This window comes from Oncorhynchus nerka, unplaced genomic scaffold (genome assembly GCF_034236695.1).
Source record: "Oncorhynchus nerka isolate Pitt River unplaced genomic scaffold, Oner_Uvic_2.0 unplaced_scaffold_21___fragment_8___debris, whole genome shotgun sequence".
In the NCBI taxonomy this organism is placed as follows: domain Eukaryota; kingdom Metazoa; phylum Chordata; class Actinopteri; order Salmoniformes; family Salmonidae; genus Oncorhynchus; species Oncorhynchus nerka.
The window spans coordinates 2,086-24,382 of NW_027040334.1; the positions used below are offsets into that span (position 1 = coordinate 2,086).

The 22,297-nt window shown below is 41.8% G+C and overlaps 2 protein-coding genes across 7 annotated transcripts; both read right to left on the reverse strand.

Moving 5' to 3' along the window:
* Window positions 1-626: 626 nt before the first annotated feature.
* On the reverse strand, window positions 627-8,640 carry LOC115132949 (zinc finger protein ZFMSA12A-like). Of its 3 annotated transcripts, none has more exons than XM_029665689.2 (9): window positions 8,503-8,640; window positions 7,460-7,662; window positions 7,265-7,354; window positions 6,951-7,046; window positions 6,382-6,492; window positions 6,148-6,271; window positions 4,437-4,647; window positions 2,712-2,761; window positions 627-2,599 (listed from the first exon to the last, which is right to left on the reverse strand). In XM_029665689.2, the coding sequence occupies exons 1-9, from the start codon at window positions 8,558-8,560 to the stop codon at window positions 1,485-1,487; spliced, it is 2,058 nt and encodes a 685-aa protein (XP_029521549.1). In that variant the 5' UTR covers window positions 8,561-8,640; the 3' UTR covers window positions 627-1,484. The 3 variants fall into 3 exon arrangements, with proteins under 3 accessions (XP_029521549.1, XP_029521553.1, XP_029521552.1); XM_029665693.2 differs by having other exon boundaries at window positions 7,460-7,588; window positions 8,503-8,639; XM_029665692.2 differs by lacking the exon at window positions 8,503-8,640 and adding an exon at window positions 7,976-8,495.
* Window positions 8,641-9,605: 965 nt separating this feature from the next.
* Window positions 9,606-21,867, reverse strand: LOC115132947 (zinc finger protein ZFMSA12A-like). 4 transcript variants are annotated; one of them, XR_010463552.1, is made up of 10 exons: window positions 21,451-21,607; window positions 20,609-20,811; window positions 20,141-20,200; window positions 19,851-19,946; window positions 15,544-15,654; window positions 15,310-15,433; window positions 14,753-15,002; window positions 14,564-14,613; window positions 11,859-12,291; window positions 9,606-11,531 (listed from the first exon to the last, which is right to left on the reverse strand). XR_010463552.1 is itself a non-coding variant. In XM_065016534.1 (9 exons), exons 2-9 carry the CDS (start codon window positions 20,756-20,758, stop codon window positions 13,088-13,090), a joined length of 2,193 nt encoding a protein of 730 aa, XP_064872606.1. In that variant the 5' UTR covers window positions 20,759-20,811; window positions 21,690-21,867; the 3' UTR covers window positions 12,315-13,087. The 4 variants fall into 4 exon arrangements, 3 of the variants coding, with proteins under 3 accessions (XP_064872606.1, XP_029521546.1, XP_029521547.1); XM_065016534.1 differs by lacking the exons at window positions 9,606-11,531; window positions 11,859-12,291; window positions 21,451-21,607 and adding exons at window positions 12,315-14,439; window positions 21,690-21,867; XM_029665686.2 differs by lacking the exons at window positions 9,606-11,531; window positions 11,859-12,291 and adding an exon at window positions 12,315-14,439 and having other exon boundaries at window positions 21,451-21,603.
* Window positions 21,868-22,297: the final 430 nt, after the last annotated feature.

The window sequence follows — 22,297 nt, forward strand, 5'->3', positions numbered from 1 at the left end:
CAATGCCCCTTGCCATAGATTCTACAAGTGTCTGGAACTCTATTGGAAGAATGTGACACCATTCTTGCTCAAGAAATTCCACAATTTGGGTTTTTGTTGCTGGTGGTGATAAACCCTGTCTCAGTGTTCAATTGTGTTGAGATCTGGTGAGACACACCCTTTAAACCCCCTTTGCTTCTTTGAAATCCTTGTTTCAAAGTCACAGATCTCTTCTAGCCATTGTAGCCAAAATAATGGGCAACTGGGAATTTTTATACATGACGCTAAGCATGATGGGATGTGAATTGCTTAATTAATTCGGGAACCACACCTGTGTGGAAGCAACAGCTTTCAATTGACTTTGTATCCCTCATTTACTCAAGTGTTTCCTGTATGTTGGCAGTTTACCCGGCCTTCTGAGCTTTGGCTTGTTTGATTGCACGAGGCCAAGTCGGGGGCCCTCTGGTCCACCCAGGACATCTAGGGCAGTCGCGTCCCAGTTCTGAACAGTCACCTGTACGATAACCCTGTAAGCCAGTGCCAGATGGGAGCACACCAGCATGTAATGATTATAAAAATGCTTGACTCAATCATTCATCTACTTTAATGTTTTGGAATGACACAACGTTTACACAAAGGCTAAACGGTTGGCATTTTTAGATGGATATGTTTATTGATATATTAATGCATAACTAAATTACAGAAGAGTAGATTCTGGCGATTTATACTGCATTCAACAGAACAATAAATCACTATATCACCATGGAAATAAATCCAGGTGCTGAACATTTAAACAGTTTCACCAAAACTCCATATAACATTACGTAAACAAACAGATGGAACAGCCTCAACCAGTGGCTTATGTACATATTTGCATCCTCAGCTATTATGCAGTGATTTTTAAAAAGGGCAAGTTCACTATTTAACAACTTATTGTTAGATGGTTCATCACCTTGAAAGTAGTCTATGGGCCAGGAAAACCTGTAATCTATGGTTCAGTTTTCTTTAAGCAGCCACTACAAACTTAAGCTAATTTTAAACACCTATAACTATAAATCAAAGGGAGTGATAGGGTCAATTATGCAATTGTTCTAAATGTAAAAGCCAAATCAACTGAGATAAATCCAATATTTGGTTTTACATTAGCAAAAGGTAATTTAGCAATTTAAAAAAACTATTTTTTTAAAAAAACATTTCATGGATGCCCCATATCACTTCCATTGATTATCAGCTAGTGGAGGCTCACGTTAGCTTGTTAGTTTGTAGTCTGTTTAAAGAAAACTGAAGCACAGATTACAGTGTCTCCTGGCCCATAGACTACTTAAAGGATGAGGAATCGTCAAGCTGTAAATGACTGAACTTCCCCTTGAACTGGGAAACAAGGCTTTAAAGTGTTGAGGACATGATAAATTAGTTTGGTACTGGGTGTACTTCCTGCATCTCCACTAATGCCACTATTACAAAAGCTCTACCAAGAAAACCATATTGTAAATACACTACATCTTTCAATGATTTTTCTTCATGTGATAGTTCAGGTGTGAACTGCGTTTGTAAGTATTCGGGCAACGAAGACATGAATATGGCCTTTCCCCTGAATGAACTAGCAAATGTTTTTTTAAGCAAGTTCTCCGGATAAAACCCCTCCCACATTCATTACAAGTGTAGGGACGCTCTCCCCTATGCCCACGCATGTGGACCACTAAATGGCTCGACTTAAAAAAACGTTTGTCACACTCTTTGCATTGGTAAGGTCTCTCCCCAGTGTGAAAGCGCTGGTGTACCTGCAGATCCCCTCCTGATGGAAACGCCTTCCCACACACAGAGCACATGTAGGGTCTCTCCCCTGTGTGGAGCCTTATGTGCACAGTGAGATTACCTTTCTGAGTGAAACATTTCCCACAGTAGGAGCAGGGGAAGGGACGATAATTCATATGAGTGCGCATGTGATCCTTGAGACGACGGTTTGTTACAAAGGACTTTCCACATTGGTGACAGTGGTGAGTTCTCGGAAGCTGCAATCCTTTCTTCTTTGGAAGGTGTGACGATGGCCTCAGATCCGACCTCTTGTGGGCTTCCACGTGGTGCACTAGACTGGGCAAGTTGCTGAAGGTCATTCCACATTTGTGACAGTCAAGCGTTTGGACGACACTGTGACTTTTTTCGTGGGCGTCCAGTTGATTCGATTCGGGAAAGCTCCTTGCACAGTGACGACACTGGAATGGATATTGTGGTGATGTCTTAAAACTCTTCCCGCTCTGTGGACAGATGGACATGGATTCGTTGTGTGGACACTGGTGTCTCAATTTCTCACGCAGAGAACCAAACTCTCTCCAGCACTTGGGACAGCTAAAGGCAGTGCCCACACATTGCATCCTCTTATGGTTTGACAGACTTGTAAAGAATTTGAATCTATTCCCGCAGTTGGAACACTTGTATGGATTATCCCCACAGTGAATTTGCTGGTGTTGGACAAGTTGAGACTGATAATTAAAGCACTTCCCACACTGGGGACACTGGTGGAAAATGTTCATGTGTGATGAACTGGAAGTAGATGGGGCACACTCATTTGAAGCTGAAGAAAGGGGAGTCAACACCTGAAACGACACCCCTGCAACTGGGTCTGTGGAAAAATGAATAAAAACATTGACGTTTCCCCTTCCATTGCCCCACAATGGTCAGCTGCAGCTTTCCAAAGGGTAAATGTACTTGGCTAAAAGTTTGTGAGGTCTCACCTGTATCACCACCTTGCATGACACTGGTAGGAGAAAGACCAGAACCAGCCCTGTGAAAGGCACAAAACAGACATGCAAATTGATGACCATTACTAAGTCAAGTGGTAAAGTTGTTTGATGCACTGTTTAAAACAACAAAAATGTATAAATTAATTCTCACATACAGGGTCTCAAAATATTCACACCACTTGACTTATTCCACATTTTGTTGTTACAGCCTGAATTTAAAATGGATTAAATAAAAAATATTCTCGCCCATCTACACACAATACTCCATAATGACAAAGTGAAAACATGTTTTTCGAAATGTTTGCAAATGTATTAAATTATATACAGAAATAATTCATTTACATACGTATTCACACCCCTGAGTCAATACTTTGTAGAAGCACCTTTAGCAGCAATTACAGCTGTAAGTCAAAACTGTAACTCGGCCACTTCCGAACATTCACCGTCTTCTTGGTAAGCAACTTCAGTGTGGATTTTGTCTTGTGTTTTAGGGTATTGTCCTGCATCTCCCAGTGTCTGGTGGAAAGCAGACTGAACCTGGTTTTCCTCTATAATGTTGCCTGTGCTTAGCTCCATTCCGTTTACTTTTTATCTTGAAAAACTCCCCAGTCCCCAATGATTACAAGCATACCTATAACATGATGCAGCTAACAGTATGCTTGAAAATATGGAGAGTGGTACTGAGTAAGTATTATTTTAGTGCCTTGTATTTTAATTGTTTATTTAACCTTTATTTAACTAGGCAAGTCAGTAAAGAACAAATTCTCATTTACAATGACGGCCTACTTGTAAAGCACGCCTGGCCAAACCCTTCCCTAACCCGGATGACGCTGGGCCAATTGTGCGCCGCCCTACGGGACTCCCCTGATCACGGCCGATTGTGATACAGCCGGGTATCGAACCCGGGTCTCTAGTGACGCCTCTAGCACTGCGATGCATTGCCTTAGGCAGCTGCGCCATTCGGTAGGCCAAGCATAATGCATGTTTTGGAATATTTGTTATTCTGTACAGGCTTCCTTCTTTTCACTCTGTCAAGGTTAGTATTGTAGAGTAACTACAATGTTGTTGTCCATCCCCAGTTTTCTCCTATCACAGCCATTAAACTCGGCAACTGTTTTATATTCACCATTGGTGGTTTTCTTCCTCTCCAGCAACTAAGTAGACACCAGTATCTTTGTACTGACTGGGTGCATTGATACACGACCCAAAGTATAATTAGTAACTTCACCATGCTCAAAAGGGCTATTCAATGTCTGCTTTTTAAAATTTCTTTGGACCCATCTACCAATAGTTGCCTTTCTTTGCGAAGCATTAGAAAACCTCCCTGGTCTTGGTGGTTGAATCTGTGTTTGAAATTAACTGAGGGACCTAACAAATAATTGTAAGTGTGGGGTACAGAGATGAAAAATAATGTTCAACACTTATTGCACATAGAGTGAGTCCATGCAACTTATTATGTGACTTGTTAAGCAAACATTTACTCCTGAACTTATTTAGGCTTACCATAACAAAGGGGTTAAATACTTATTGACTGAAGACATTTCAGCTTTTCATTTGTAAAAATGTCTAAAAACATAATTTAACATTGACATTGTGGGGTATTGTGTGTAGGCCAGTGACAAAACATCTTAATTTAATCCATTTTAAATTCAGGCTGTAACACAACAACATTTGGAAAAAGTCAAGGGGTGTGAATACTTTCTGAAGGCACTGTACCTTTTCTGTGCTGACTCGTCCTCTACATCTATGTCATCTTCATTCGCTTCATCACAGGTTTCATCGCAGCCTATAATATCTCTTGTGCTCCCCATTGCCACTAAATGTGCTGTCCTCATAGCCACACCAGTGTCCAGATTGGTACGGTTTAACTGGTCAGGGAAGGCATCGGATTCAATATCTGATTCCTGAGGAATGTCAGAGGAGGAAACTGCACAGACAAAACAAATACGTTAAAAATAAATTAAATATCTGCTAGGCTGTTCTGAATATCCCTAATTTACATTTTATTCTGTCAAATTGTTTATTATTTGGCTAATCCATTCAAAATGAACAAGAAAGGTAAGGAACATGGTGAGAGGAAGTTCCTGCACATAAATCAGATAATTTTTTTATGGAATCCATGTGAGAGATGCCGACTCAGTCTCGACCTTTAAGTCTTTATTGAAGACTCATCTCTTCAGTAGGTCCTATGACTGAGTGTAGTCTGGCCCAGGAGTGTGAAGGTGAGCGGAAAGGCACTGGAGCAACGAACCGCCAATGCGGTCTCTGCCTGGCCGGTTCCCCTCTCTCCACTGGGATTCTCTGCCTCTAACCCTATTACAGGGGCTGTGTCACTGGCTTACTGGTGCTCTTCCATTCCGTCCCTAGGAGGGGTGCGTCACTTGAGTGGGTTGAGTCACTGACATGATCTTCCTGTCCGGGTTGGCGCCCCCCCCTTGGGTTTGTGCTGTGGGGGAGATCTTTGTGGGCAATACCCGGCCTTGTCTCAGGATGGTAAGTTGGTGGTTGAAGGTATCCCTTTAGTGGTGTGGGGGCTGTGCTTTGGCAAAGTGGGTGGGGTTATATCCTGCCTGTTTGGCTCTGTCTGGGGGTATTGTCAGTGTCTCCCGACCCCTCCGGTCTCAGCCTCCAGTATTTATGCTGCAAAAGTTTGTGTCGGGGGGCTAGGGTCAGTCTGTTATATCTGGAGTATTTCTACGGTCTTATCCGGTGTCCTGTGTGAATTTAAGTATGCTCTCTCTAATTCTCTCTTTTCCTTCTTTCTTTCTCTCTCTCTCTCTGAGGACCTGAGTCCTAGGGCAACCTGGCCTGATTACTCCTTGCTGTCCCCAGTCCATCTGGTCGTGCTGCTGCTTCAGTTTCAACTGTTCTGCCTGCGGCTATGGAACCCTGACCTGTTCACAGGACGTGCTACCTGTCCCAGACCTGCTGCTTTCAACTCTCTAGACACAGCAGGAGCGGCAGAGATACTTTGAATGATCGGCTATGAAAAGCCAACTGACATTTACTCCTGAGGCTGACCTGTTGCACCCTCTACAACCACTGTGATTATTATTATTTGACCCTGCTGGTCATCTATGAACATTTGAACAACTTGGCCATGTTCTGCTATAATCTCCAACCAGCATAGACAGAAGAGGACTGGCCACCCCTCATAGCCTGGTTCCTCTCTAGGTTTCTTCCTAGGTTCTGGCCTTTCTAGGGAGTTTTTTGTAGCCATCGTGCTTCTACACCTGCATTGCTTGCTGTTTGGGGTTTTAGGCTGGGTTTCTGTACAGCACTTTGTGACATCAGCTGATGTAAGAAGGGCTTTATAAATACATTTGATGGATTGATCCTCAGATGCAGTTGTTACATCAATAAACCTTATCTGACCATGTTGTGCTAAAATGATGCATAAAAAATGGATAATTTTCTATGAACTTACTGTTTGTGTACAATGTTCTGCATTGTTTGTAATTCTGGAGCAGAAACTGGAGATCTTCTGAGTGAGAGAAAGACTGCAGGCATTCATCCAGGCCAGAGGAGCCAGCACTCAGCAACAATGCAGTCTAGGGAAAAGAAGGACACAAATAAAATGACAAAATAGATTCCAGGCCAACTACAGTTGTTCATTTGAATGCTGTTGTCTCAAGACAATCTTACGAAAGTGATTCTGCACCTGCTTAAAGTCTGGTAGTGTAAGCAGCTCTTCCAACCTAGTGAGGAAGTCACAGACCAGTTCCTGAAGTGCTTTGTCAAAATCAGGTCTGAATTCCTCAAGGAACACCACCTGAAAAGATGGAGAGTCAGTGAGATAATGCAAAAGGAAAACGGTTAGCCTACTTAATGATTGGTTGGGAGACCCTGCATGATCCTACTTTTGGTGCCAAGTCTTTTCTTCTCTCTTGCCAGAGTCTACTAGTTATGACTTATCATACAATAAAATGCAATTTTTCAATGACATTATTACTAGGTTCTCTCTGGCTGTACCATCAATCCAGTCAAGCCATATGGCAAAGACTGCCTTTCCAAACTGCCTCAACTATCTGAGGCGGACTAGACACCATTCACTTTCCATTTTGATTATTTGCTGTGCCGGTTTGTTTTGCTTTTGAAGCGTTTTGAGATTCCATTTTGTAATGAGAAGCGCTATATAAGCTAAATAAATTATTATTAGGTTGAGTCAGGCTAAAGAAAATGTTAAACTAAAACAGGTTCAAGACAAGCTTGACATGAACTGCTACTTACTTGAACGAAGTGTTCACGCTCAACTGGGTCTGTAATCAAGCTTTGGGTGAGCTTGGCGAAGTTAGCTTCAGGTGATTCCATGCCTGCATCATAGGACTGTAAAACAATGTGGAAAACACACTGAAACCGGACTGTCATTTTTAGACTTGGTGTTAAAGGGGGTGACAAATGGCACACAACTGTCCATACCAACACACTTAAGGTCTTGATTTAAATGTGGCTGAATTATCAGGGTGTTAATTTTCATTTAAGTGTCCAGCAGGGGGAAAAAAGTTCAAATCCTGACATTGCACTATGACATTTGATTTACCAACCTGAACCTGTGCAAGTTGAGAAGACTTTATAGAATAAAGGAGGGTTTGGAGGCTGACAGGGTGTTCAGCAGAAAATCGCCCCAAAGTTACCTGCAAGAAAAGTGGTGATGGAGTCTGATACTTTGCATAAAACTATTCTCTGCACTTCACCAAATGAAGTGATCCTGTATGAAAGATTAGAAAGAATTGTCTTACCCTTGCTCTCAGCCCCAAAATAAGGAGGGTCCTCTGTCTGTCAGTCATAAGTTCTGGGACAGTTTGTGTTACCACGGTCACAAACTCCTCTAATTTTCCATAGTGCTTAATGGCCCTCTGTTGTGATACCTGCCACATAAATGCAGACATCAGTCGTAGAGGTGGGACCAAAAGGCGCAGGGAGGAGAGAGGGATAGGGGAATCTATAATGTGAAAAGCACAGTGTGTTACTGTTAGATGGCTAGTTAAATCAATTGCGTTTAGCTATGCACATCTTAGCTACCGTTATGTCATAATAACATTGTCATAACAAATTTCATAACAATCCCAGCAGACAATAGCTTGCGCCAAATGCGCATGTGGACACTCAATAACATAATAATAGCTGGCTAGCTAGTCAATAACATATTATAAACTTGGTGGATGGAACCCTGAATGCTGATTGGCTGACAGCCGTGGTATATCAGACCGTATACCACAGTATTATAAAATATATATTTTTACTACTCTAATTACCTTGGAAACCAGCTTATAATTGCAATAAGGCACCTCGGGGGTTTTGTGGTATATTGCCAATATACAATGGCTAAGGGCTGTATCCAGGCACTCCGCGTTGCGTCGTGTGAAACAGCCCTTAGCCGTGGTATATTGGCCATATACCACAACCTTTCGGTCTTACTGCTTAATAAAAAATATCGAAAGGCACAGCTAGCCAACGTTAGATATACAAGAGGTTTTGCTAGAAACGGCACAATAGCTAGCGAGATATCCAGCTACTTCCTTGATGTCCGAGTCGTTTTCGCTAGACACCAAGTGCTAGAAAACTGACCGAAACGTGGAGCGACGACCCGAATTTGTCCAATTAGAAACGCTCGTTTAGATGTTCCGTTGCAAAACGTTTAGCTACGGTTTGTTCTTCTACGACCCTGGTCATAGCTAGCTAGCGACCTGGTTTTTACGCCCACCTAGGTTAGAAAGCTAGCTAGCAAACACACAATATTGTTTTCTAATCTTGCAAGTTACCACCAATACCGTATACATACCCATTATGGCCCATGTGCCAATCAATATCTTAGCTACCTTAGCTAGTGAGCGCCGCATGAGACAGTAGAAAGTAAATCTAGCTAGCTAATGTTACCACCATAGAAGAGGATGTGAAACCTTTGCCACCAAGTACTATTTTAACGTCAGTGTCCAAAATGTCTTCAAAATAAAAGTCATCAATTATGCTAAATGTGTAATATTTAACTATCAAGTTATTCAATATATGTATTTATGAACTTGATTATTGCCAATACAATCTGCATTTTAGTTATTACTAACTATATTTACATGTAACCATTAACTTCATCATTAGTATAATAACAGGTCTAAGACATCTGTAACAAGGGCATTGTAGACTAACATGAGACATCTACATCATCATACCATTATAGACCATATCTGTCTAAAATAGTATGCCTACTAATCACTTCCTCATGCTGTGATTGTGAATTGAATAGTCATAATCAATGGCAGTCTAAGATGTGTCCCCATCAAGGAAAACTATGTAAGGGTAGGGCTTACATCTGTTATATACTTACATTTTTTATTATGCGAGCCACTTGACCTACTGGAGCTTCATGGGAGTGGAGTCATAATTCTCTGTGACGTTTCAGACCGAGGGACCATAGGGAATTTGGTCATTTCTGATAGTTGATAAGGTATCCACAAATGTGTATACCTGTGTTGTTCATGATGCCTCTCCATTGAGTCACTTTGTGCCAAAATAGAGTACGGCAGTCACACACACTAAACCCTGTTCATATAATTCACTGTACACTATTCAGGGAGTAAATGCTGATTGCACCCACAATTCTATGAAACTGTATGGAAGAGGGTGAGTGTTTTCAGAAACAGTGTTGTGAGTAGGGTTGCACATTTTGGGGAATATTCAGAGGTGGAAACTTTCCGTGGGAATTAACGGAATATGTGGGAGTTAACGGAAATATATGCAAAGTAATATTAATACCACTTAAATGTAGATGTTTTTTGCAATGGATATATTTACCATATATAAGGAGACAGAAACATAAACCTTTTACCTTATCATAAGTAGACATAATTGCAAATGATTAAATCCTTCCAATAGAAAAAACAAAAACAATTTAGTTACCAATTGAACTTTAATTAAATGAGTTGACTCTTCACATGGGATGATTTCACCGAACATCAAAAGAAAGGGAATATTGAATGATCCCCAATGATCCATCACATCTCCCAAAAATGTTTTCAACATACATCTGTAAAATTATAGTCTAGAAACTAAATATTTGGTTGTCTTCCTCTCAGGCTTCCTCCTCAATCAGACTCACGCCTCATCTTCACTGTCACTTTCCAACCTAGATGGCTCGTTTATTAGGCTCAAAAAGCCAAAACAAATTTGCCCAGATGGCCACAAATTTTTCAACCCTTGTATTGGTCAGCCTGTTGTGTGATTTGGTGTGTGTTCCCAAACAAGGACCACTTGTGCTGAGGCCGGCTGATGTTGGTGGGATTTGGAGGATGATGGAGGCAACAGGGGAAAGAGCCTCAGAAACACAAAGTCCTTTCCACCAGGTGGCTGATGAGATATGTTGGCACGACTGCCATATTGCATCTCCATCCCAAAGCCCTTGCTTGGAAGTATACTTTGCCAGACTGCCAAAAACCTTGCCCTCATCCAGGCCAAGGTGGCGAGACATGGTAGTGATGACACCATAGGCCTTGTTGATCTCTGCACCAGACAGGATGCTCTTGCCAGCATACTTCGGGTTCAACATGTAAGCTGTGGCGTGTATGGGCTTCAGGCAGAAGTCTTCACGCTTTTAGATGCATTTCAGACCTGCAGTTTCCTCTGCTTGGAGCAACAGTGAAGTAGGCTGGGCAGTACGGATGTCTTCTCTTGCATCTGCAAGCAGAGTCTGAACATCAGACAGGATGGCATTGTCTCCCTTAATCCGTGCCATGGCTACTGCTATAGGTTTCAGGCATTTCAGGCTGCTTACCACTCTCTCCCAAACTACATCATCCAGGAGGATCCTCTTGATGGGGCTGTCCATATCGGCAGACTGTGATATGGCTATTTCTTGGAGACTCCTTCCCATCCAGGAGACTGTCAAACATGATGACAACACCACCCCAACGGGTGTTGCTGGGCAGCTACAATGTGGTGCTCTTATTCTTCTCATTTTGCTTGGTGAGGTAGATTGCTGTTATAACTTGATGACCCTTCACATACCTAACCATTTCCTTGGCTCTCTGGTAGAGTGTATCCATTGTTTTCAGTGCCATGATGTCCTTGAGGAGCAGATTCAATGCATGAGCAGCACAGCCAATGGGTGTGATGTGAGGGTAGGATTCCTCCACTTTAGACCAAACAGCCTTCATGTTCGCAGCATTGTCTGTCACCAGTGCAAATACTTTGTGGTCCAAGGTCAGTGATGACTGCCTTCAGCTCATCTGCAATGTAGAGACCGGTGTGTGTTGTCCCTAGTGTCTGTGCTCTTGTAGAATACTGGTTGAGGGGTGGAGATTATGTAGTTAATTATTCCTTGCCCACAAACATTTGATCACCCATCTGAGATGATTGCAATACAGTCTGCTTTCTCTATGATTTGCTTGACCTTCACTTGAACTCTGCATCCAGCAAATGAGTAGATAAAGCATGTCTGGTTGGACGGGTGTTTACTGGGCAAAGAATATTCAGAAATCTCTTCCAATACACATGGCCTGTGAGCATCAGAGGTGAACCAGTTGCATACACAGCTCCTCCATTGAGTCAAAAAAAACTTGAATCCAGGAGGCCCATGAGCTGTTGCTATTGATAAGGTGTCTGATTCATCATTTTCACCTCAAATAGAAGTAGAGGGACTTTTGTCAGAGGTTGCTTGTAGTGAGTGTTGAGGGAACTTTATGCACTTGGGACAGATTATTCTACATCTTTGTTGCATTCTTCACATATGATTTGGCATAGTATTTGCAAATGTACACAGCTTTTCCTTCTACATTAGCTGCAGTGAAATGTCTCCACACATCAGACAGTGACATTTTCCTGTAAAGATTAGAAGAAAAAAAAAAGAGTAAAAAAAAAGCTTCAAATACAATTCCATGTACAGATATAGATAAGCAGTTAGATTAAACTACTCCTTTGTAAGATACATGTTTTAAAATGAAACATGTATGGAAACAGGTTAATTAACACTCCTCAGTTAGCAGGCTCAAATAAGCGAACACCCACATGGTAGCAAAAACTAACTAGCATAAATTGTTAACAAGTTAGAAATTATTTAAACACTTTGCTGTAGGCTACTGTTAGCAAAAAATATTGTATGTCATGTCAAATATATTCACCCCACTCAGTATTGTAATGAAAACTTACCAGAAAGCATGTAGTCCTTGGCTCAGACAGTGTTGTAGTGTGGGTTCAATAGCATCTCATTAGTGTGCAAGACCTTGAGAATCAGCTGTACATGTGATTGAAGATTGCACTGTGCATGCAGAGGGTTGCAATTCTATTGAATTGGGGATAGTTTAACCAAAATATGCCACAAGACCTATAATTGCCTTATGTGTATCCCACAAAAAAAGGTTAACTTTTATGAGCCAACATTGACAAATTTAAGCAAAATTCCCCAAATTCCAGGCTTAACTTCCCATTAAAAATTTCAGGAACATTTCTGACCCTTTGCAATGCTAGTTGTGATCAGCCTATAACCCAGAAAACAGAATATACAACCTGATGGTGTTGCGATAGCATGTGATTGTGCAGGTTGGTCACATGTAACACAGAGAGAGCACAGTGCTGAGTGCCCCTAAAAAATAAATAAATAGAAGCTTAAGTATTAAAACCTTTAATAATAGGTATTACAAAGAATATCACAACCCTCCAAATATAACACAAGGAAATACACTTTTCTAGATTCCTTGAAAGTCTAGAAATACGCTTATCAAATAACACATTATCATTATCACTGTTAGAGTAAATACTTATATTACAATTGCACATGCATTTCACCAGCTCACCCTCTATCCATGACTACCGCTGCTATTACATAAACATGTCTACATGCAAACAGCTCTACATGTCTAATACATCTGTAAAGGAATACTATTTGTAATGAGAAAAACAGAACATCATATGAAACTATAAAGTAGCTTCTTAACTGGTCCAGTAGATTGGCAACCAAATCAGCTACTTGATGAGGTTCTGAGACATGATGTATAGAGAGACTAGAGTCCACACCCCCTTCACCTTCCAAGGCCCCTCCCCCATCAGTGAATGACGCTGCACGTTTTTGGAAAACCTACACCGGACAATTCCTTTGTTTCTGTGTTAATGATAAATTCTTAGTTGTTCCAATTAAATTCCGCGCATGAAGCCATTGCAGAGGGTTTGTTTGAAACCTACAATGAAAAATGCAGTTGTTTCCATGTTAACAATTATTAGAACACCCATTAATCTCTCTGGACTAGTATTGATTTCACCCCATAACCTGTTGCTTCGCTAGCGAATTGCACTCCCAACTACCCACTAAGAGGGTTACTCAAAAGTGAGAGGTAGGGCCGGAGGGGAAGTATTGGGACATTTTTCTGTGCGCAGGGCAGCGTTCAACAATTTGAAGGACCGCCTCCTAGTCTCTCCATGGCATAGCCTCGGGACATGCCAACATGTGCCAACATTTTTATGTTAAGGCTGTCATGATAGATTGCTGGTACGGCCACATGTCCAGCCACGGCGGCCACATGACCAGCCATGGCGGCCGCATGTCCAGTCATGGCGGCCACATGTCCAGTCATGGCAGTCGCATGTCCAGTCATATGTCCAGTCATGGCAGTCGCATTAGTAGGATTCTCCTTCATATGATAGCTTGGTTGTGAACTGCGCTTGGAATTATTCGGGCAACGAGGACGTGAATAAGGCTTCTGCCCTGAATGAACTAGCAAATGTTTCTTTAAGCAAGTTTTCCGGATAAAACTCCTTCCACATTCATTACAAGTGAAGGGACGCTCTCCAGTATGCCCACGCATGTGGACCACTAAATGGCTCGACTTAGTAAAACGTTTGTCACACTCTTTGCATTGGTAGGGTTTCTCCCCAGTGTGAAAGCGCTGGTGTACCTGCAGATTCCCTGCTGACTGAAAGGTCTTCCCACACACAGAGCACATGTAGGGTCTCTCCCCTGTGTGGATCCTTATGTGCACATTAAGATTACCTTTCTGAGTGAAACATTTCCCACAGTAGGAGCAGGGGAAGGGACGATAATTCAAATGAGTACGAACGTGATCCTTGAGGCGACGGTTTGTTACAAAGGACTTTCCACATTGGTGACAGTGGTGAGTTTTCGGAAGCTGCAATCCTTTCTTCTTCTTTGGAAGGTGCGACGATGGCCTCAGATCCGACCTCTTGTGGGCTTCCACGTGGTGCACGAGGCTGGGCAAGTTGCTGAAGGTAATTCCACATGTGTGACAGTCAAGAGTTTGGGGGATTCCGTGAATTTTTTCGTGAGCATGCAGTTGATCCATTTCGGAAAAGGCCATTGCGCAATGACGGCACTGGAATGGTTGTTGCTGTGGCGTCTTAAAACTCTTCCCGCTCTGTGGACAGATGTACATGACTTCGTTGTGTGGACACTGGTGTCTCAATTTCTCACGCAGAGAACCAAACTCTCTCCAGCACTTTGAACAGCTAAAGGCAGTGCCCACACATTGCATCCTCTTATGGTTTGACAGACTTGTAAAGAATTTGAATCTATTCCCGCAGTTGGAACACTTGTATGGATTATCCCCACAGTGAATTTGCTGGTGTTGGACAAGTTGAGACTGATAATTAAAGCACTTCCCACACTGGGGACACTGGTGGAAAATGTTCATGTGTGATGAACTGGAAGTAGATGGGGCACACTCATTTGAAGCTGAAGAAAGAGGAGTCAACACCTGAAACGATACCCCTGCAACTGGGTCTGCGAAAAAATGAATACAAATATTGAACTCATGGAGGAATTTTCCCCTACCATTGCCCCACAATGGTCAACTGAGGCTTTCCAAAGGGTAAATGTACTCAACTAAAAGTTTGTGAGGTCTCACCTGTATCACCACCTTGCATGACACTGGTAGGAGAAAGACCAGAACCAGCCCTGTGAAAAGCACAAAACAGAAATGCAAATTGTTGACTATTGGGTTAAGTGGTAAGTTTGTTTGATAGACTGTCCAAATGCAAATGGATATTAACGAACTGTACCATTTGAAATAACAAAAATACATTTATTCTCATACCTTTTCTGTTTTGGGTCGTCCTCTACATCAATGTCATCTTCATTCCCTTCATCACAGGTTTCATCGCAGCCTATAATATCTCTTGTGCTCCCCATTTCCACTAAATGTGATGCCAACTCCATCCTTTGGCAGTCTCTGCTTTGTATCCCAGTCCTCATCCCCACAACAGTGTCCAGATTGGTACGGTTTAACTGGTCAGGGAAGGCATCGGATTCAATATCTGATTCCTGAGGAATGTCAGAGGAGGAAACTGCACAGACAAAAACAAATACATTAAAAACACACTTTTTTTTTTATCTAGGTGACTGTTCGAAACACCTAGAGGCAAAACTTCTCAAATCCATAAATTACATTTTAATTCGTCACTTTATTTGACTCTCCTTCCTACTTTAAATCCCTTTCAAATGAACAAGGTAGGTAAGGAACATGGTGAGAGGAACTTCCTGCACATAAATCATATTATTCTCCTCAGATGCAGTTGTTACATCAATAAACCTTATCTGACCATGTTGTGCTAAAATGATGCATAAAAAAATGATAATTTTCTATGAACTTACTGTTTGTGTACAATGTTCTGCATTGTTTGTAATTCTGGAGCAGAAACTGGAGATCTTCTGAGTGAGAGAAAGACTGCAGGCATTCATCCAGGCCAGAGGAGCCAGCACTCAGCAACAATGCAGTCTAGGGAAAAGAGGGACACAAATAAAATGCCAAAATAGATTCCAGGCCAACTACAGTTGTTCATTTGAATGCTGTTGTCTCAAGACTCTCTTACGAAAGTGATTCTGCACCTGCTTAAAGTCTGGTAGTGTAAGCAGCTCTTCCAGCCGAGTGAGAAAGTCACAGACCAGTTCCTGAAGCACTTGGTCAAAATCAGGTCTGAATTCTTCAGGAAACACCACCTGAAAAGATGGAGAGTCAGTGAGATAATGCAAATAGGAAAATAATTAGATCAATGAAGTATTGTTTGAGAGACCCTGCACGATCCTAGCCTGGGTGCCAAGCCTGTTTCTGCGGTCTTGGCACCCAGGCTAGCATAATCCAGTACCCAAAGAATAGGAATCAGTGTTGTGGCATGTAAGGCTACATGTTGTGGCACTTTTGACCAATCATACCAGATCTGATTGGTCAAAATACCAATTACTGAAAAAAAAATCTGAATTGGGCTGTCTGTGTAAACACAGCACAGACAAATTCATGTTAGTGAATGACTAGTTATGATTTATAGTAGCGTAGGCCTATTCACTATTCAAATACTATCTTGTTGACTAACAATCTGAATCTCAACTCAACTATATTTTCCACAAACATCATAACTAACTTGAGTCAGGCCAGAGAAAATGTTCAAGTAAAGGCCCGCAGAGACTGCATGATTTTAGCCTCCTTATGACACGATTTTGTCATCCAGGCAAAATGTCCACGTTGTGTGTAAATTCTTAGGTCGTAAACGATTGTCGGACGTCTTGGCTTGTTCAATGTGACAGGGTCTGCCTATTAAAGGAAAACTCCACTCTTTTAGTATTTGTTTCATTAGTCCATTGTTGATGTAGCCCCAAAATGTTTTATATGTCAGCAATCGAGTTAAGATGTAAAACTTTTAAAATACAGCTGCTTTTTGCACAATCATACGATGCTGCGTTTTGGTATTTGTTTATTTAGAAAGTTCTATATCTTGAAAACGCTATTGCTGACATGTGCCCTCCAAGCTCACCACTAAGCTAAGGACCCTGGGATTAAACATCTCCCTCTGCAACTGGATCCTGGACCTCCTGACGGGCCACCCCCCAGGTGGTGAGGGTAGGCAACAACACATCCGCCATGCTGACCCTCGACACGGGGGCCCCTCAGGGGTGCGTGCTTAGTCCCCACCTGTACTCCCTGTTCACCCACGACTGTGTGGCCACTCACAACTCCAACAGCATCATTAAGTTTGCCGATAACATAGCGGTGGTAGGCCTGATCACTGAAGATGATGAGACAGCCTACAGGGCGCTACAGAGAGCAGTGCATACGGCAGAACTCCCTGCCATGCAGGACCTCTATACCAGGCAGTGTCAGAGGAAGGCCATAAAAATGGTCAAAGACACCAACCACCCAAGTCATGGACTGTCGTCTCTGCTTCCGCACGGCAAGCGGTACTGACGCACCAAGTCTGTAACCAACAGGACCCTGAACAGTTTTTACCCCCAAGCCATAAGACTGTTAAGTAGTTAATCAATAGCTCCATAGAGTATCTGCATTGAACTCTTAAATCATCACAGCATGCTGCATTTACTGTTTATTATCTATCCTGCAGCAGTTAGGAAGGCACAGCCACACTGTGCCTACTCTCCCACTTACACTGTTTCTCTCTCCTTCCACAGACTCCCTGGAAGGGGAGTTAACCACTCTGCCAGTGAGGCCACACCACCGCAAGAGACTACAGGTGGCCGCTGTCTTCAAACACCCTCTGGCCTGAACGGTTTGTGGACTACAATGCCAGAGACAAACACCTAATGTAAAAGCATCTGAAACTTGAACTCGTGTTTACACTCATTGCCGCTTGTGTAGTCGGGCACAACCCACTCTTCCCGACAATACCCCGTGTATATAGCCAAGTTATTGTTACTCATTGTATTTATTTCTAATTTATATTATTTCTATTTTCTCTGCATTGTTGGAAAGGGACACATTAGCAGAACCTTGCATAATGCACATTCACTAATAATGACTAACTTAACATAGCAGGCATTAGGATACAGAAAATGAACAGGTTAAATCAAGCTTTATTTATACAGCACATTTCAGCCATGGAATGCAACAATGTTCTTCACAGGAAAAAAATGGTGTTTAAATGCTATATTTACTACACAACAAGAGGATGAATAACAATCTGAACAACTAAAAAGTACCCTAAGGAAAAGCAAAGCTAAAAAGGTGTGTTTTAAGATATATATTTTTTTAAATCACAGTTTTGGTCCTCAGGTTCTCTGGCATGCTATTCCAGAGGCTGGGGGCATTGTAACTAAAGGCTGCCTCTCCATGACTCCTGGTCCTAGGCTTTGGGATAGTTAATTGGCCAGTGCGCCAGAGGACCTGTGGGATCTACTGTACTGGACACATAACTTAAAAGCATGCCTGACATGTATTGGGGTGCACAATCTTGGATTGATTTAAAATTAATTCAAAAAACAAACAAAAAAAAACGCACAGACAGCCAGTACCGAGACCTTAAAATTGGTGTAATGTGTGCTGTCCGTCTGGTCTTGGTCAGTACCCGTGCTGCAGTATTCTGTATGTTTTGCAGTTGACCAATGGCTTTCTTGGGTAGACCAGACAGAAGAGCATTAAAGTCGTCAAGCCTGCTTGTAATAAAAGCATGGATGAGTCTCTCTGTATCAGCCTAAAAGAGAAATGGCCACACCTTGGCAATGTTCCTCAGGTGGTAAAAAGATGTCACATTCCTAATGTGTATTTCAAAATGGAGTTCAGAATCTAAAACACCACCTAGGTTTTTTACCTGGTGTTTTATCTCTATTGTCCGTGAATTAATAGGTGTGGACAGATTCTCTCTGTGCTTTGGCTCCAACAAGATGTTCCTCGGTCTTGACTTGATTTAGTTGGAGGAAGTTGTGAGCCATCCAAGTATTTAAATCACTAATACAGTCTAATAATTTATCAGTGGAGCTAAAATCCTCTGGTGACACTAATGTGAAAAGTTGTATCGTCTGCGTAGCCGTGAAAATCAATGCTGTGCTTTCTGACAACGCTGTAACATTTATAAACTGAACCGGACCCAAAATCAAACTTTGCCAAACGCCACGTGATGCATTCACCAAGGGTGACAAAACTCTGACTGGTTAAACAGGTACTAAACCACCAGCGAGGCCAACCCACCTCTCCAGAAGGACATCATGGTCAACAGTGTTGAATGCAGCACTTAGATGCACAAGATGCTCTCTCAGAATATCACAATGGACCTGTAACTTTTACTTTTTCTACTTACGCTTCTCCTTTCTGCAATTTCTCTTTAATTTATTAGTTTCCTCTCTCAACTGCAAATAGCAAGTTGAAACCGCTTGTCAAGGAGGAAGACGTGATCTCTCATCTTTGTTGTTGTGAGTGACAGGGAGAGTGGCTTGGTGTGTGTAAACCGGAGGAAGAGGTGAAGCGAGCAGTTTCACGCACGCTAAAATCTATCCAAAATAAGCCCAATGCGTTTCAAATGGGCTTATTTTGGACCTAAGCTTGCCTTCGGGACAACAACCCCAATTGTTAGTGCGAAGACATGCATATCATCATTACATACAGATCTCTGGTGTAAAATGGGAAGGCACACACATCACAGAAGGAGCCGAGACCAAAAAGACATGAGAACAAGTGGACATAAACACTCATAAAATTTTTAAAAACACTTGATTCTTGCGATACAGTTACTTGAAATATCGCCCAGCTCTACAATGGACTAATAAAACAAATACCAAAAGATAGTTTTTGGGTGGAATTTTCCTTTAAATACCGCTACTTTTCCTAAGTTCCCGAAAAAGAAAATCAATAAGACCAGCAATGATGCCATTCATAACATTTATTTTGATATTTTTTTTAAATCACACTTTGTAGAATGAAAGCTTGGTGCAAGTAATTGGCTCTGTAGTTATAAATAACCATCACAGCTTGAATGTCAAAATTGCAATGCTTTTATTGAGTAATGCCAATGATTATGCTACAGGGCTTATATTCGGCATTAGCGTTTCCATGTTGTGATGAGCCTCTTCAAATCGAGAGTTTAGCTTTTTATTACAAGGACCGCTCAGTCACAGAGGTAGGAGGAGCAGTGTCTGTCAATCAACATAGCAACAGCTTGTTGTTTTTCTTTTGGCGCCAATGCTTGATACGCCCAGTTGACGTAGCCTAAGTCGACTGACGTAGCCTCGCAAGCTAATCGCAGCATATGACGCCAGAACTGAGGTAAACCTTACAACCCAGCCAGGTTGATGTCAAGATTGTAATTTGGTCACGTTGCACAGTGTGACATGTTATAATCGTAAAAGACTGAATCTGATGTAGTGTGGGAAGGCCTTGTAGATTCAAGACAAGCTTGGCATTAACAGCTACTTACTTGGACGAAGTGTTCACGCTCAACCGGGTCTATAAGCAAGCTTTGGGTGAGCTTGGCAAAGTTAGCTTCAGGTGACTCCATGCCTGCATCATTGGACTGTAAAACAAAGTTTTAAAAAATTTATCATTTTTTAGAATTTCAGACAAATGGTGCACAACCATCCATACCAACAATCTTAAATCTCTTGTTTTTAAATGTTTCTGAATTATGAGGGTGTTAATTATCTCATAAGTGTTCAGCAGAACAAAATCTCCAATCTTGGCATTGTATTCATACTTTGATTCACCAACCTGTGCATGTTGAGACGACTTTATTCTATAAAGGAGGGTCCGGAGGCTGACAGGGTTTACCTGCAAGAAAAGTGATCAAGTTTGATACTTTGCATAAAACTATTTTCTACATTTTACCTATACAATAAGAAAGTCCCCCTGCTTCCTGGATAAAATTGCATACTGTTTTTTAATGGGCTTCAAGATTATATTAACAAATTCAAGAAAACACAGTAATTTGAGATATGTGATATTCTACCTGATGCCTAATGGGTTTTTTCGATTACCAAAACAATTGAAAACGTCCATAAAAGGCATCAGGTAGAAGTAAATTAATCCACGAATATAACTAGAATGTAATATCTTAAATGCCCATGTTTTCATTATTTTTTAAAGCCCATTCAGAAACAGTATGTGACAGGATTTCAGGTTGGATTGTCCCAGCATATTGAAGGGATTCTGTATGGCATAATATGTGGCATTTCTTACCCTTGCTCTCAGACCCAAAATAAGGAGGGTCCTTTGTCTGTCAGTCATAAGTTCTGGGACAGTTTGTGTTACCACGGTCACAAACTCCTCTAATTTTCCATAGTGCTTGATGGCCCTCTGTTGTGCTACCTGCCACATAAATGCAGACATCAGCCGTAGAGGTGGAACCAAAAGGCGCAGGGAGGAGAGAGGGATGGGTGAATCTATAATGTGAAAAGTACAGTGAAGTGTGTTAGATGGCTAGCTAAATCAATTCCATTTTGTAAAAACATTAGCATAGCAGAACTAACTAAATTAGCTAGTTTTGCATATCTTAACTACAGGTAGTTATTCATTGAGTGATAAGAAATGTTACGGTTGATATAACATTGCCAGCAGATAGCTAACTTAACGTTAATAGCTTAGCTTGCACTTACGTATTAGCTATATGGCTAGCTTGCACAGAACGTGCGCAAATGGGCACAATAACATAATCCAAAACTGAACGTTAGTCAATAATATAACAGATCGCCGTAGCGGCACTGCTAGATAGATCAAGGGGTTTCGCTAAAAAACGGCAAAGTAGGCCTAGCTAGCTTCCCAGCTACTTCCTCGAGATCAGGGTCGTGTTCATTAGGCACCGAAGGAGAAAAAAAAACGGACAGGGACAGCCTGAACTTATCCAATAAGAAAAGCTCGTTGTCGTTTTGCATTGCAAAACGGTTAGTAAAGTGTACACGAATGAGGACAACCCTGCCCGATCATGGCTAGTTGGCCACCTAGCTAGAAAACACAACCTAGCCAGATTAACAGGAAAAAACCCACAATATTGTTTTATATAATAAGTTACCACGAATACATACCCATTATGGCCCATGTGCCAATCAGTATCTTAGCTACCTTTGCTAGTGAGCGCCGCATGAGACGGTAGAAAGTAAACCTAGCTAGCCAACGTTATTGCCAACGAACAAAGAGGATGTGAAACCTTTGCCACCAGTAGGCCTATTACTCCAGCGTCCAAAATTGTCTTCAAAATAAAAGTCCTAATTACTGGTTCACAGCAATGATATACTGTACACAGTCTACAAAACGTTAAGAGTACCTTCCTAATATTGAGTTGCACCCCCTGTCCTCAGAACAGTAACCATTCGTCGGGGCATGGACTCAACAAATCTTCCCACAGTTGTGTCAAGTCGGCTGGATGTCCTTTGGGTGGTATACCATTCTTTATACACACGGGAAACTGTTGAGCGTGAAAAACCCAGCAGAGTTGCAGTTCATAACACAAACCGGTGCGCCTGGCACCTACTACTATACCCCGTTCAAAGGCACGCAAATATTGTGTCTTGCCCATTCACCCACTGAACGGCACACATACACAATCCATGTCTCAATTATCTCAACACCTAAAAATCATTATTTAACCTGGATCCTTCCATTCATATAAACTGATTGAAGTGGATTTAATGCTGCAATATGTAATATTTTTATGCAACCAAATTTACATAGAAATGTGAGTTATAGATCTGTCATTCTCATTGAAAGTCTAAGAAGCCATATGTGGGTATGTACGGGTGTATTGTGATGGAAGGTGGGGTGTGTGTTTTTGTGTTTGGAAAAGTGTGGATTTAAGTGAGTGACACTAGCAACACTAGCTTTAGTAACCTATGGGGAGGGGGGTCGCACTCGGATAATCAGAGAGGAGGGATA